General features: G+C 39.9%; 1 protein-coding gene across 1 annotated transcript in view; it reads right to left on the minus strand.

The window, feature by feature from the left end:
• F13A1 (coagulation factor XIII A chain) overlaps positions 1–14,051 on the minus strand; it is a 165,943-nt gene that overhangs the window by 112,584 nt on the left and 39,308 nt on the right. The window contains exon 4 of the mRNA XM_028122918.2: positions 3,725–3,976. Coding sequence (XP_027978719.1) covers positions 3,725–3,976 — 252 coding nt within the window. The remainder of the gene's footprint in view (positions 1–3,724; positions 3,977–14,051) is intronic.

The raw sequence follows: 14,051 nt of genomic DNA on the forward strand, positions 1-14,051 counted from the left end.
ATAGGCCAAAGAATTAGGGGGACTGTGGTAGTTTTCCCTGAGTTCTGGGGAGTAGGGAGGACCCACCTGCCATGTTCCTAGAATAAGCCCACTTCCCACCTCCAAACTCTCAGTCCTTTTTTAATCAAGCCTCCAACACTCCCCTCCTTGCTTCTGGTTCTCAACAGATGACTCTGCTTTTCACCTCACTGGGAAAAAGGGAATCACAAAATGGAAACAACCTTGTCCTCCTTCTACTGAATCTAGAAAAGTTGCAAACTTCACCCATCTTCCATGTTGCTCTTGTCACAGTGGAGGGTGGACAACCCCACCTATCAAGGGCTCTTCACCTGTTTCCTGAGTTCCACCCACTCACGGATTTCACTCCCTAAGTCAGTTCTTCTCAACCTTGGCTTTAAAAATCACCTGCAGACCTTTTTAAAAACCCTAAAGCCCAAGGGTGCCTGGGTGGCTCAGTCAGTTAAGAGTCTGACTCTAGATTTTGGCTCAGGTCATGATCTCAGGGTGGTGAGCTCGAGCTCCGTGTCTGGTTCAGCACTAGATGTGGAGCATGCTTCAGATTCTCTCTCTACCTCTCCATTTGCCCCTCCCCCCACCCCGCTTGTGCTCTCTCTCTCTCTAAAAAACAAAACAAAACAGACAAACCCTAAAGCCCAGGCTACACACCATATCAACCAGAATGTCTGAGACATAAGTAGTTAATACTCTGGGTGATTCTAATGTGCAGCCAAGGCTGTGGATCACTACCCTCTCTCTGGGCAGTAAACTCATCTTTTCCTGGTTTGTCTCCATCTCCATAAAATTATGCCTACTCTAGTCTGTCTTTAAAAAATTCTTTGACCTTCTTATCAACATCTCTATTTTGCAGAAAGTCTTCTTGCAGAAGATGGCACTAGCTGTTATCTCCACGTTCTTACTTCCCATTATGCTGTAGCCCACGCCCATCTGTCTGGCTTCTGTCCCCATCACTGTGGTAAAGCAATCTTTCCAAGTTCCCCAGTGACTTCCATATTTCCACAGTTTATGGCCACTTTCTTTCCCTAACCCATTTAACTCATCAGCAGCATTCCAAAGAACCAATTGCTGTCTTCTTGAATCAATCAATTTTCCAGCTCTGTGACACCATGCTCTTCTGATTTCCTTTAACTCCTTCTCTGTCTCCTTCTCCTTTGTCTAGACTCTAATTGTTGATGATACTAAATCTGTGTTTGTTTTTTCTTTAAACTTCCCTGCTAGTTCCTGAAGGTGCCCATATTTACATCCCAAGCTCAGCCATCTCCTTGGAGCTATAGATTCACTGAGTCAAGTGGCTACTTGATGTTTTCACTTGGAGATCCTACAGATATCACCAAATTAACATTTCTAAATGTAATTCTTAGTTCCACTCCTAGATCTTCTCCTCCACTTCCCCCAGTCTTCCTAGCTCTGAAAATGGCACCACCACCAACCTAGTTGGTCAGATACCAGCCACCTAGAGTTATTCTTGACTCTTCTCTCTTCTTCACCGCCCATGATCAACCCCTCTGCAATATCTGTTCTAAATCCAAAGTAGATCTCCAATTCATCCCCTCCTCATCTCCACTGCCACCACCATAGTCCTGTCCATCATCTTCTTTGTCCTGGGCCACAGCTTCCAAACTGATCTATCTAGTTTTATTCTCACCTTTGTCCATTCAGTGATACTTAGGGGAGGGCCTTCTGCTCCCTTTCTGTAATGCAGCACTGAGTTATAGGGCCATGTTATCTCTACACTAGGCGACTCCTTCTGAACAGGGAAACCTGCAAGGTGCTCACCATGGATACAACTGAAGACCAAGGCAGGGATCGGGTAGTAGAAAGACTATCCACCTCCTGAATGATTCTCCTATAAACTCAATGTCAGGCAACATCACTAACCATTTTCACCTCTGGAAAACTGGAAACATAAGTTGAAATGCATGTAGACATGTACCCCATGATACGTGATATAATCCTTTTTTGGGATTATACCAATTTTGGGGTAAACCATATCATTTTCTAATCCCTTAGAGTACTGGATAGTTACATGAAATTATATGATTTTCTTTTTGTAATGCAAAGAAAGTCAATAAAGAATTCCTAGTTTATTTTATAAATATGAATTTTTAAAATACAATTTTTTACAATAGGCCATGTCCTAAGCACTCCTCTGTTTCATTCCTTTGCTAATTCTTTCTCTATTAGACCTCCAAATGCTGGTGTTCCTTAGGGCTTGATCCTATATCTTCCTTCCTCTCTATATTTTCTCCCTAGATGCAGATGACTCCCAAGTTTACAACCCTGATTCTCATCTCCAGATTCACAGAGAGGAATACCTACTTGTCATCTCTGCTTAGGTATCCACAGTTATCTCCAACTGAACATTTTTAAAATCATAGCGTGTCTCTACATCTTCATTCCCTTCAGTCTTCCCCACCTCTGTAAATAGGACCACATCGCTTCAGTCACAGAATGCTTTTTATCTGGTTGACAAGATTATTGTACACAGGAGTGCTCCTTTGAACAGCACATGGCCCCATTAACATCTCCTATTACCATCAACCTTGGACATCTGTCTCAGAGATAGGATTATCAGGTACAAGATGATGGGGCGGTGAGTGGGGAGTATAGGATTAGCTCAGTGCCATCTGCCAACACTACTGGAACTGATAATTCAAAGAAAAGGTCAGTAGGATCCAGGTCTATGTTATATATGAGTAGACAACATTGTTTTTACCTTATTATCAACATGTAAGTGCAGCTCAATCCTGATTCAGATGCAACTCTCACAAGCAATGGACATTCAAAATCAGCAAAAAAATATGGGCTCATTTTGGAAGATAGTGGAGAGCAATACACAGGAAGTAAGATGATGTGAGACATCTTCTGTCCTATGTCAGCTTTTATAAGTTTCATTACCTTATTTTTTAAGATCTAAAAGTGCACCCTCTTCCATTAATGCTGTTGCAATGTTTGCTTCCACCTCTGGAACTGAAAATCAGCTCCATACCAAGTATGGAAGCAGTGGGCTGATAAAGAAGGGCAGAGATGGGGATGGGGGAAAAATACTATGTGTGACTAAGTTTTTAAATTGAATTGAGAGAAATCCTAGGACTTGACCTATTTTATTTGAATATAAATAGATTAAGCTTCTGTAACAGAAAGGAAGACTCAGAATAGCAGTAGAGATTAAGTTTTATTATGTTACTAACTAAAGTTACATGTTTGTACAACCAGAGTTATGGCTTATGAAATTTGCACCCACTCGGCATATACACAAATTTATGGGATTCTTTCAACATCCAGGCTTTCTGTTCTTGAATTAGGGAGGATAGGATCAACTTTATCCTATTTTTCTGAAACCAGATTATAGAACCTAAAAGTCTTGAAAGTCCATTTTGTGTACAGAGTAATAGCATACACAGAAGTGACACCATTAGCACCTAGCTCCACAATTAACTAATTGTGCAACTTCAGGCATTTGTCCATTATTTCCTGGAATGAACTGTATAGCAGCATTAACTTAACATCCACAGGCTTTGTCCTCATATACATTAAGGACAAATTTCATGTTTTTTTTTTTTTCTGTCTTTCAACCATGGGAAACAGTGTATATAGAAAAGGGACATATCTTCTAGAGTAATTCTGCTATCCCTCCAAAAAGAGATGCACTAGAAAAATATGAACTTTTTTTTTTTTTAATGTGAGAAAAATGCTTGTTTCTTACCTTCACACCAAGGATTGAAGAGAATGTACGTGTCCGTTTCTGGGTTTCGGCTGGTGCGGAGTATGCCGTAGGGGGTCCAGACAGCAACATACATACGGAATTTTCCCACAATGCACTCCGGAGAAGACTGGATGGATAGCCGGACAGACCTGTCCCCTCTCATGACAACTTTGGCCCCCCACTTGCCTCTCTGCAGCTCCGGGACAACAGGAACTGGAATGTAGGTTCCCTTGTTCTCCTGAGGGTAGCGACCTTTGAGAAGAAAGAAGTGTTGAGTTGATTTCACAAACCATTTTTTTCTCACTCTGTCATCTTGTAGCTGAAGGTTAAAATAATTAATTAGACCTGAGATTGTAAGACTTGGGTTTGAATTTCATTTCTGCTACCGTGTTGCTACGTGACATTATTTGATTTTCTTCTTTGAATCTCAGATTTGTCATGTCTCGATTAAAAAAGAAAGAATAACAATACTTACAGGAATGTTCATTGGTTAGTTAACGAATTCAGATAAGATGTAGAAATCGTAATCTGGTATGCAAAAACAAAATGGAGCTTATAGGGTACTGTGAAGTTATCATTCCCTGAAATTCTGCTCTTTTAGGGGATAGGCAAATGTGTTTTTGCTTATTCTGAATATGATTTGTTATATTACCTATATTAGGATTGTATTTATAGGTTGTACATGTGACCATTTTCATATTCAACTGAAACACATGTTTATTGCCAGTCTCATCAGGGATTTAGGCTTATAGTTTCGGCAAGAATTCAGGCTCCAGAGGCAAGTTCTCTAGATTTGAATCTTGGTTCTGCTCCTCCCTTACCCTGGCAAATTACTTGACCTTTACAAATCCCTATTTCTTTTCCTTTTTCTTCATCAGTAAATGAGGATAATAATATTACCTGAGGAGGAAATGAAATAACACATGTAAGATGCTTTACCTATAATTTTTCATGCATAACAAATTTTAGCTGTTATTTCAATAGAAGATTAAGCAATAGGGAATTTTACCATATTTCCAGGCTTAGCACACTTTATGTATAAGCTATCTCAGGATACATTTTATTTGTCTTTATTGCAGTCATTTTAAACCAAATTCTTAATTCATGATGTTAACCTCAAAACTAAATTTTACCAATGGGTTCCTGAAAAATAGTCTTCACAGTATCTCTCTCTTTCTCTCTCTCTCTCTCTCTACATCTCTCTCTCTCTCTCTCTGTGTGTGTGTGTGTGTATAAAAATCTCTCTCTATATAAAAATCTTAAGTCTCTCTCTCTCTCTCTCTATATATATATCTCTACATCTCTCTCTCTCCATATATATATGGAGAGATATATGTATCTCAAGTCAACTTCACAGCATTCTTTTTTTTTTTAAGATTTGTTTATTTATTAGAGAGTGAGCGAGCATGGGAGCAGGGGTGGGAGGGGCAGAGGGAGAGGGAGAGAGAGAATCCGAAGCAGACTCCCCGCTGAGCAGGAGCCTGACATGGGACTTAATCCCAGGACCCTGAGATCATGACCTGAGCTGAAATCAAGATTCAGACTCTCAACTGACTAAGCCACCCAGATGCCCCTCAACTTCACGGCATCCTTAACTTTTCAGCTTACAGTTTAATTTATAGTTTAGTGTACAAGATAATCAATGTATAGATATTTTAAAATGGAGCAGATCTTTCATTTACAAATTTTTCCAAAATGTGTTACATATTTAATTCTAATTGACTTGAAGAAAAATACAAATCAGGCTGATAAGTCTGCAAATCATTTTGACTGCAAACAGAAGAAACTTTAAGGGAAAAACTTATTTAATTGTTTTATAGAAAACACGTAGAGGATTCTGCATTAAAACTAACAAAAACAATGCTTCGTTTGGGCTTCCAATTACATAGTATGTGCTATGAGGTCTTAAAGGATTCTTTGGTAGGCATATTTTCAAAGATAGAGCATTCTAAGGAGGTAGTTGTACAAGTTAACTGCTGTGTAATTTTGTGAGATGCTTAATCTTAATGAAAATAATAATTTACACAGTGCAAGCCAGGGAGAAAGATTAGAACCCCAGTGCTTTGCTATGTATGTGTTAGGGGTATCAGTTAATCACCACTCAGGATTAATATTACCATAAATCCAATAAAGCCTTAAAAATGGTTTGCTGCCAAGGTGCAACATTGTCTAGGTGGTGTTTTGGGGAATATAGGGAGCTTAGTCTCTGTGAATGCTGCATATACATCCTGCAAGAGTTGTTTGCTCCAAAGGCACTTCCATATTTCCTGGGTATGCTCCTCTTTGTTCTTGTTCAAACTGGGGGATGAGGCTGCCTTTTTCTCTGGAGGCATTGTTGCTCTCTGGAGCCCCCATCACTACTGACGTGTAGAAATCAAACACAGTCTCACCTGCTAAATGGGACCATAATTTATTCATTACAGGGGCTCCTGGCAGCAGTTGCCACTAAATCCTGGCCTGGATTTAGAATACACAGTATTAAATATAATACAGGCTTAGTAAAGATAAATTTTCAGAGATAAAATTGATGTGCTAATGACAGATTAGATTTTTTTTAAAGGATAAAAGAAATTTTAAAATGCACTACATAAGAATGCTCCTTTAGGAGCAGCAATGAAGTAGGAGAGTATCTCTGAAATTATGTGTGTGCTATGAGCCTCAGCTTCACCTTTGCACTAACATCCACTTTTGTTAGGAACATTGAAATAACTAAGACAATCACTAGTTTCCATTATTACACCTGAAATTATGATCTCAAAGATAGTAAATTTTACCTATCAAATTCATGGTATACCATAGAAAGGAAAGAAAAAGGAGAGCCTTGTTTATTCATTCTGGCTTTGAGCACAGTCACAACCTAATCTAAAGACTAGTTGGAAAATTTTTCATTCATGCAACAATATTGCCTACTATGTGCTAGACGTTATTCTAAGTGCTAGGAATACAAGAGTGAACAAAACAGACTCTTGTTCTCATGGAGCTTGTAGTCTGTGGAAAAAGCCAATGCGTGTGCTGTTTATTACGTGCATGTTACTGCTTTATTCCTTATATTAATCTGTGAGAAGGAAATTATTATCATCATCCTAAATTTGACAAATCAAGAAACTAACACACATGGCAATTTGTCCAAGGTGATGCAACTAGTAAGTAGCAAGTTTGAGATCTGAACCTAGTCTGGCTGGAGAGCCTGCCAATTTCCACTAAGCTCTACCGCAGTTGTATGCATTGGAGTTGGTGAAAACTATGTTCAAATTCTTACTCCACAATTCACTATAGGTGTAACTTTGCACAAATTGCTTAATTGTTTGAGTTTTCATTTTCTTGTCTCTGCGGTTCCAGAAATGGAAAGAAGATAGATTTTATAACATACTAAAAGCTTTACACTGGGTGCATGGTAAGGGGTAACTTAGGAGACATTTATTGTTTGTGTTTAAACATAACAGCTACTGGAAAGTAAAGCCAGAAGGAACAAGGGGTGATTCCTCCCCCCTCCCCCCTACCCAGCAAGGTCTGGTTTTAAATCAGAAGAAATGTGAGTGTCCCAGTGAAAGTTGGTTACTTTTGTGGAGGGAAGTGTTGTGGCCACGGGGAGAGCAATTCGGCTGACTCAGACCCTGACTGTCTGATCATGGTACTTACTTTTCCTCCCCTCGTTCTGTAAAATGGGACTCTAGGGGTCATAGTTGGTGATGGAGAGGGCAGGTCAATAAATGGCAGTTATTGCTATAATATATCCCCCATTGTCTCAGGCTTTCTGATTCCTCTGAGTGATCCTTTCTCTGCACCAGGAGCAGGAAGCCAGGATGGGTTCACTGACAGTCAACTTATAGAACCCAAATCTACTTCAAAGGCCAGTACATTCCTGAGTCAAATATATTGAGCTAAGAGAATGCATGCAGCCCACTCCCACAATCAATAAAAAACATGACATCATTCATTATTAACCAAAAAGCCTTAATAATTCCAGAATCATCATGTAAGAATCACCTGAAACCTGTCCCTCACTCATAACTTGTGATTTTGTGAATCATTTATGGTGACTGTCATCTTCATTCATTCATGCCTTAATCAGGAGTTGGCAAGCGATGATCTACAGGCCAAAGGTAGCTTACTGCCTGCTTGTGTAAATAAAGTTTGATTGGCACACACTCCTCCATTCAAGTATGATTGTGCTACAACAGCAGAGTAGAGTAGCTGTGACAGGGACCATATGGTGTGCAATGTCTAAAATATTTACTATCTGGCCCTTACAGTAAATGGTTGTCAAACTGTGCCTTGGAGAATTTTACATTTTATCTAAGGGGTGATTTATTATGGAGACTCAACATCTAAGACTGGGACCTAAGAAGAAAATATTATCACCTAGTTTTTCCTTCCAAAGAGAAATATGTCACTAAACTAATAACAAGCATTTGAACCACTATTAGGTCAACATTTGGTTTCCTTAACACCTCCTAGTTAAATTCCTCACAGTCTTAGATGGTGTTGAAGACATAGGAAGCTGGTTGTAATTTTTTTATCGCTTTCACTAGACATAGATAAATGTTCAATTTTATTACTGTACAAGGTGTTTAGAGTTGCCAAGGCAGTTCATATAGCTAGAGATGGAAACAAAGTGACAGGAATGAAGATTTATTTCTGGGGTCCTTTCTTGCGAGGGAATTTTTACAGATGGGAAAATGAGGGTCCTTGAGGTTGTCACATGGAGAACATCCACATAACTAGGCAGAGGTAGAGACAGGGCTTGGACCAAGATCTCTGTACTGCGACATGGTTCTCCTTTCTCTGCATCAAGGGGGAGGATACTGAAGGCATTACAAAATAATAATAATAATAATGTATCAATATTGTTCATCAGTTATGACAAATATACCATGCTAGTGTATAATGTTAATACTGGGGAAAACTAAATGCAGGGTTTATTTATTTTTAAAAATTTATTTATTTATTTTAGAGAGAGAGAGAGTATATACACAAGTGGGGGGAGGGGCAGAGGGAGAGCGCGTGTGAGAGAAGCAGACTCCCTGCTGAGTGTGGAGCCAAAGCTGGGGTCAATTCCAGGACCCAGAGATCATGACCTGAGCCGAAACCAAGAGTCCGATGCTTAACCAACTGTGCCACCGAAGTACCCTAGATGCAGGGTTGATAAGAACTCTCTGTACTATCCTCATAATTTTTCTTTAAACCAAAAAGGATTCCTTTTTTTTTTTTTTTTTTTGAGAAAGAGAACATTAGCAAGGGGAAGGACGGGGGGAGAGAGAGAGAGAGAGAATCTCAAGCAGACTCCTTGTTGAGCACAGAGCCCAACATGGGACTTGATCTCATGACCTTGTGGTCATGACATGAGCCAAAGTCAAGAGTTGGTGCTCAACTGGTTGACCCACCCAGGTGCCCCTAAACTGAAAATATTCTAAAATAAACTGCTTATTTAAAAACAAAGATGAAGAAAAGAGAAGAATAAAGTTAGGACATTTGAAGGGAAAGGAGTCCAAAGGACAGTGAGGGGATCGCCTTGGTGAATAGGAGAGGTGTGAGAGACAGAAGCATGGGTGTAAGGGCTTAATAACCAGCAGTGAGAAAGAAGACCTGCAGGGGGAGCTTGCAAAGAGAAGCTGCCGGGTACAAGGGATTTGAGTTGGGAAGGTTTCTAAAGCCCTGTCAGGGACTGAAGGGAGAAAGGGAAACGACGCTGCTGATATGGTCAGGCCACACAGCACCAGACCAGCATATGGAAGCGAATCAGGAACAGGTAGTACCTCTTCGACCTCAGCCACAGCAACTTCTCCCTAGAAACATCGCCAAAGGCAAGGGAAGCCAGGGCAAAAATGAACTATTGGGATTTCATCAAGATAAAAAGCTTTTGCACAGCAAAAGAAACAGTCCACAAAACCAAAAGACAACCCACAGAATGGGAGAAAATATTTGCAAATGACATATCAGATAAAGGGCTAGTATCCAAAATCTATAAAGAACTTATCCAACTCAACACCCAAAGAACAAATAATCCAATCAAGAAATGGGCAGAAGACATGAACAGACATTTTTCCAAAGAAGACATCCAAATGGCCAACAGACACATGAAAAAGTGCTCAACATCGCTTGGCCTCAGGGAAATCCAAATCAAAACCTCAATGAGATACCACCTCACACCAGTCAGAATGGCTAAAATTAACAAGTCAGGAAACGATAGATGTTGGCGGGGCTGTGGAGAAAGGGGAACCCTCCTACACTGTTGGTGGGAATGCAAGCTGGTGCAACCCCTCTGGAAAACAGTATGGAGGTTCCTCAAACAGTTGAAAATAGAACTACCATACGATCCAGCAATTGCACTACTGGGTATTTACCCCAAAGATATAAATGTAGGGATCCGAAGGGGCACGTGCACCCCAATGTTTATAGCAGCAATGTCCACAATAGCCAAACTGTGGAAAGAGCCAAGATGTCCATCGACAGATGAATGGATAAAGAAGAGGTGGTATATATACACAATGGAATATTATGCAGCCATCAAAAGGAATGAGATCTTGCCATTTGCAACGACGTGGCTGGAACTGGAGGGTGTTATGCTGAGTGAAATAAGTCAATCAGAGAAAGACATGTATCATATGACCTCACTGATATGAGGAATTCTTAATCTCAGGAAACAAACTGAGGGTTGCTGGATTGGTGGGGGGTGGGAGGGATGGGGTGGCTGGGTGATAGACATTGGGGAGGGTATGTGCTATGGTGAGCGCTGTGAATTGTGCAAGACTGATGAATCACAGATCTGTACTTCTGAAACAAATAATGCAATATATGTTAAGAAAAAGAAAGAAGAAGAAGATAGCAGGAGGGGAAGAATGAAGGGGAGTAAGTCGGAGGGGGAGACGAACCATGAGAGACGATGGACTCTGAAAAACAAACTGAGGGTTCTAGAGGGGAGGGGGGTGGGTGGATGGGTTAGTCTGGTGATGGGTATTAAAGAGGGCACATTCTGCGTGGAGCACTGGGTGTCATGTACAAACAATGAATCATGGAACACTACATCAAAAACTAATGATGTAATGTATGGTGATTAACATAACAATAAAAAATTATTTAAAAAAAAGGGAACAGGTAGTGAGTACATTCATTCCAAAGGGAGGAAGATGAACCCAAGTTCACACCTTTTCTTATTCATTGTATGGAAAAGCTGATTATTAATGGGAGACCTGACATGTCAATATTACCGCAGGGTCTTGTCAGCTGCTCTATACACCATGTTTAATTCTGAATGTAATGATTTCAATGACAGCTCTGGGGAAGAATTTTCTATGATTGAGTTGTGAGTGAGGAAGTTGTGACAGAGTAGTATTTCATTTCGCTAAATAGCCCTTCTCACCCCCAGGAGGTAGCATATATAAGAGACCATGATCAGGCTGCACTCCAGAACACCCATCCGTCAACATCCATGACTAAATCTGGATGAGAACCTCAGCCTTACACAGGTGATCACCATGCACACAGTTGCTGAAAGTGTGGAATGCCCAGATAATTACTCTCCACCTCCAAATTGTGTGACTTTTTTGTTAAAAAGTCTGAGCAAGAAAAATAGAAGCAGAAAATATAATATCTTAGAAAGGATTCTTATTTTGTTTTTAATAAAGTAGTCTTTGAAATTGGAGTACCAACCATGAAAAAAATATAATTACTGATTGCATTCTTTCACACTTATCTAAAATTGGTGCCATCTTCCCAACTGATCTAGAAATTAACACATGCTCTTAGTTTAAAGGCTTGTTTTCATTTGTAAATTAGTTTTGAGGCCACAGAAAGACTATTTGTAAGGCAAAATTCACTTGGACTGTATGCCTACATTCGAACACCCCTGTGTCTTCTTTAACTTCATTCTCTCCTTACACATACATGGGTGAATACAGACAGACTCACCTACCTTAACACTCCCATCCTGGAACCAGGAGGAAGTGGGTGAACGTATTTAGTTCCTTAAGTTTTTCTTTCTTTTTTTTTTTTTTTTACTAACATGGGCTTGTCGAGCCTGAGCTTTTTACACGGCTTCATCATATTTATGTCGTTCACATGATAGGCAAGAGAAATCCACCTCCAGCTCATACTCTGCCCTATGTGTCCTTGGGGAAAATTAGCTCTCAACTATTCATTGCACAGACCAGAGAACCCTCTTCATGCAAAGTGCTGCCTAGGTAAAACCCTACAGAGGAACATGTTGCATTTTAAAAATTCATTTTTTAGTAAGTTGATGAACTGGAATATTTTTAAAGATTTTTATTTATTTATTTATTTGAGAGCGAGAATGAGAGAGAGAGAGAGAGAGCATGAGACGGGGGAGGGTCAAAGGGAGAAGCAGACTCCCTGCTGAGCAGGGAGCCTGATGCGGGACTCGATCCCCAGATTCCGGGATCATGACCTGAGCCGAAGGCAGTCACTTAACCAACTGAGCCACCCAGGCGCCCTGAACTGGAATATTTTTATATTGAAAACACAATGTCCAAAAAAAGGAAGAAAGAAACACAATGTCCTATGTGCTAATTAGGTTCCCCGATAGTGCAGAAAGGCCACTATTCAGCATATAGTATGGTCAGTATGGTTGAATACTGTTGCTAATAGAATTATTCTGACTTCACTTTGCTCATACCTAGAACCTGGAAGAACATACTCAGCAAGGAGGAGGAGTAGGTACCTGTAACTGCAGAAGACATGCCTGCCAGTCACTTTCTCTTGCTGCTCTGAAATGAAGAAGCTTATACCTCAGGACACCCCTATTTCCCTCATCTCTTGGGCATGTCATCTGTAAGTCAAGTGACCATAGTTGTGCTCCATCTATGCCAGACTTAGTAACAGTAAGTATGTAAGACACTTCTTAATTAATCACCTGAAAAGTCCAAACAAAACTGTTCCTTCTTATTCACTTACATATCTGTTTTTCTTATTAAACTGAAATAAAGATATTATCTTACTTGTCTTTATAGTCCCATAGAATATCACAATGCCATGCATCAAATAGGCGCAAAATAAATTTCAGTGGGATTGACTTGTGCTTTTTGCAGATGTCAAGTCCCATTAAGAAAATCACAGAGACTTTAGAAGCTCTGGAATGAGATGCCTGTAGCAAGGCAGTTGTCAATTCCAAGCATCCTTCACAAGAAATGAAAATTTCTAGTTCGAAACCTTTTCCTTCAAAGGGGTGTTTTCCATTCACATATAAATACATTTTAAGCTAAGCTCTGACTTCACCTAACTGCAGACTTTCTTAAATAGTGAATTCTTAGAAGAGGATCATCTCTAGGGAACTCAAGAATATATCATGTCTCCAGCTGGGAAGGTAAATTTCATGATGTTAATTCATTTTTCCATTTGATTCATTTGTTTTTTCCCATGACACACCTTTCATGCTCAAAATAATCAATTTCCAAATGGGCCCTGGAAGTGTTGCTGTGGCACCATGGTGCATGTGGAAGACCTGGAAGTAGGAGTACGTAGCCTTGCAGAGGGAAGCAAACCTGGTTTTAACAGCCTTGGGATGGAACGGGAGTGCACGGGGGCCAGGATGCAATAAGTCCCTGCATAACTTTTAGAAACATCAGGTTACCAACTGTAAAAATGAAACAACACCATCAAAAAAGAAACAATAAAAAGAAAGGCACAGGAATCTTGGATGGTAACAACTAAGAGGAGAGAAACGCAAATGTTCAGAAGCAAATCATTTCATTGAGGGCTTCAGGAATTTGCCCTATTTCATATCTTGCCAGTGGGGGAGTTAATACACATATTTTCAGATATTTCCTAAGGGAATAAACCTTCCTGGCAATGTTTCTTCTGTGGCTCCAGCAAACTGGGGAAGGAAAGGGAAGTTTCTTGAGGACAGAGACTGAGTTGTGTTTAACGTTGCATGCCCAGTGGTGTGCGAGATGCTTGGAACATACTAGGTGCTCAATAAATATTTGGTAAATTGAAGATAGATATACTCTTTAAGGAGTCTTTTCTACTTTAATTTTATGTCACTTTTCTTTCAATCTTTCCTATGTCTTTTAAAATCTTTTTCGGAGTAAGGTGAAATTTTGTGAAATAACCAGCACTGTGCTAGGCTCTTTGAGTGACTAAATAAATAAATAAATAAATAAATAAATAAATAAATAAATAAAAAGGCTCCCTCTTGATGCAGACCATCAGCATTAAGAAGTACACACCTTCGATGGCCAAGCAAGGCAATAACCTGTACATGAGGAGACCAGAGCCTGGTCCAGGGTGCTGCCAACAACATAGACAAGGGGAAAAGGACATGAGGGAAAAAATCAGAGATAACCTCAATGCCATTGGGATATAAGAATTT

The sequence above is a fragment of the Eumetopias jubatus genome, unplaced genomic scaffold (assembly GCF_037043125.1).
Source record: "Eumetopias jubatus isolate StellerSeaLion01/CBP00866 unplaced genomic scaffold, mEumJub1_p1.0 scaffold_6, whole genome shotgun sequence".
Lineage (NCBI taxonomy): Eukaryota > Metazoa > Chordata > Mammalia > Carnivora > Otariidae > Eumetopias > Eumetopias jubatus.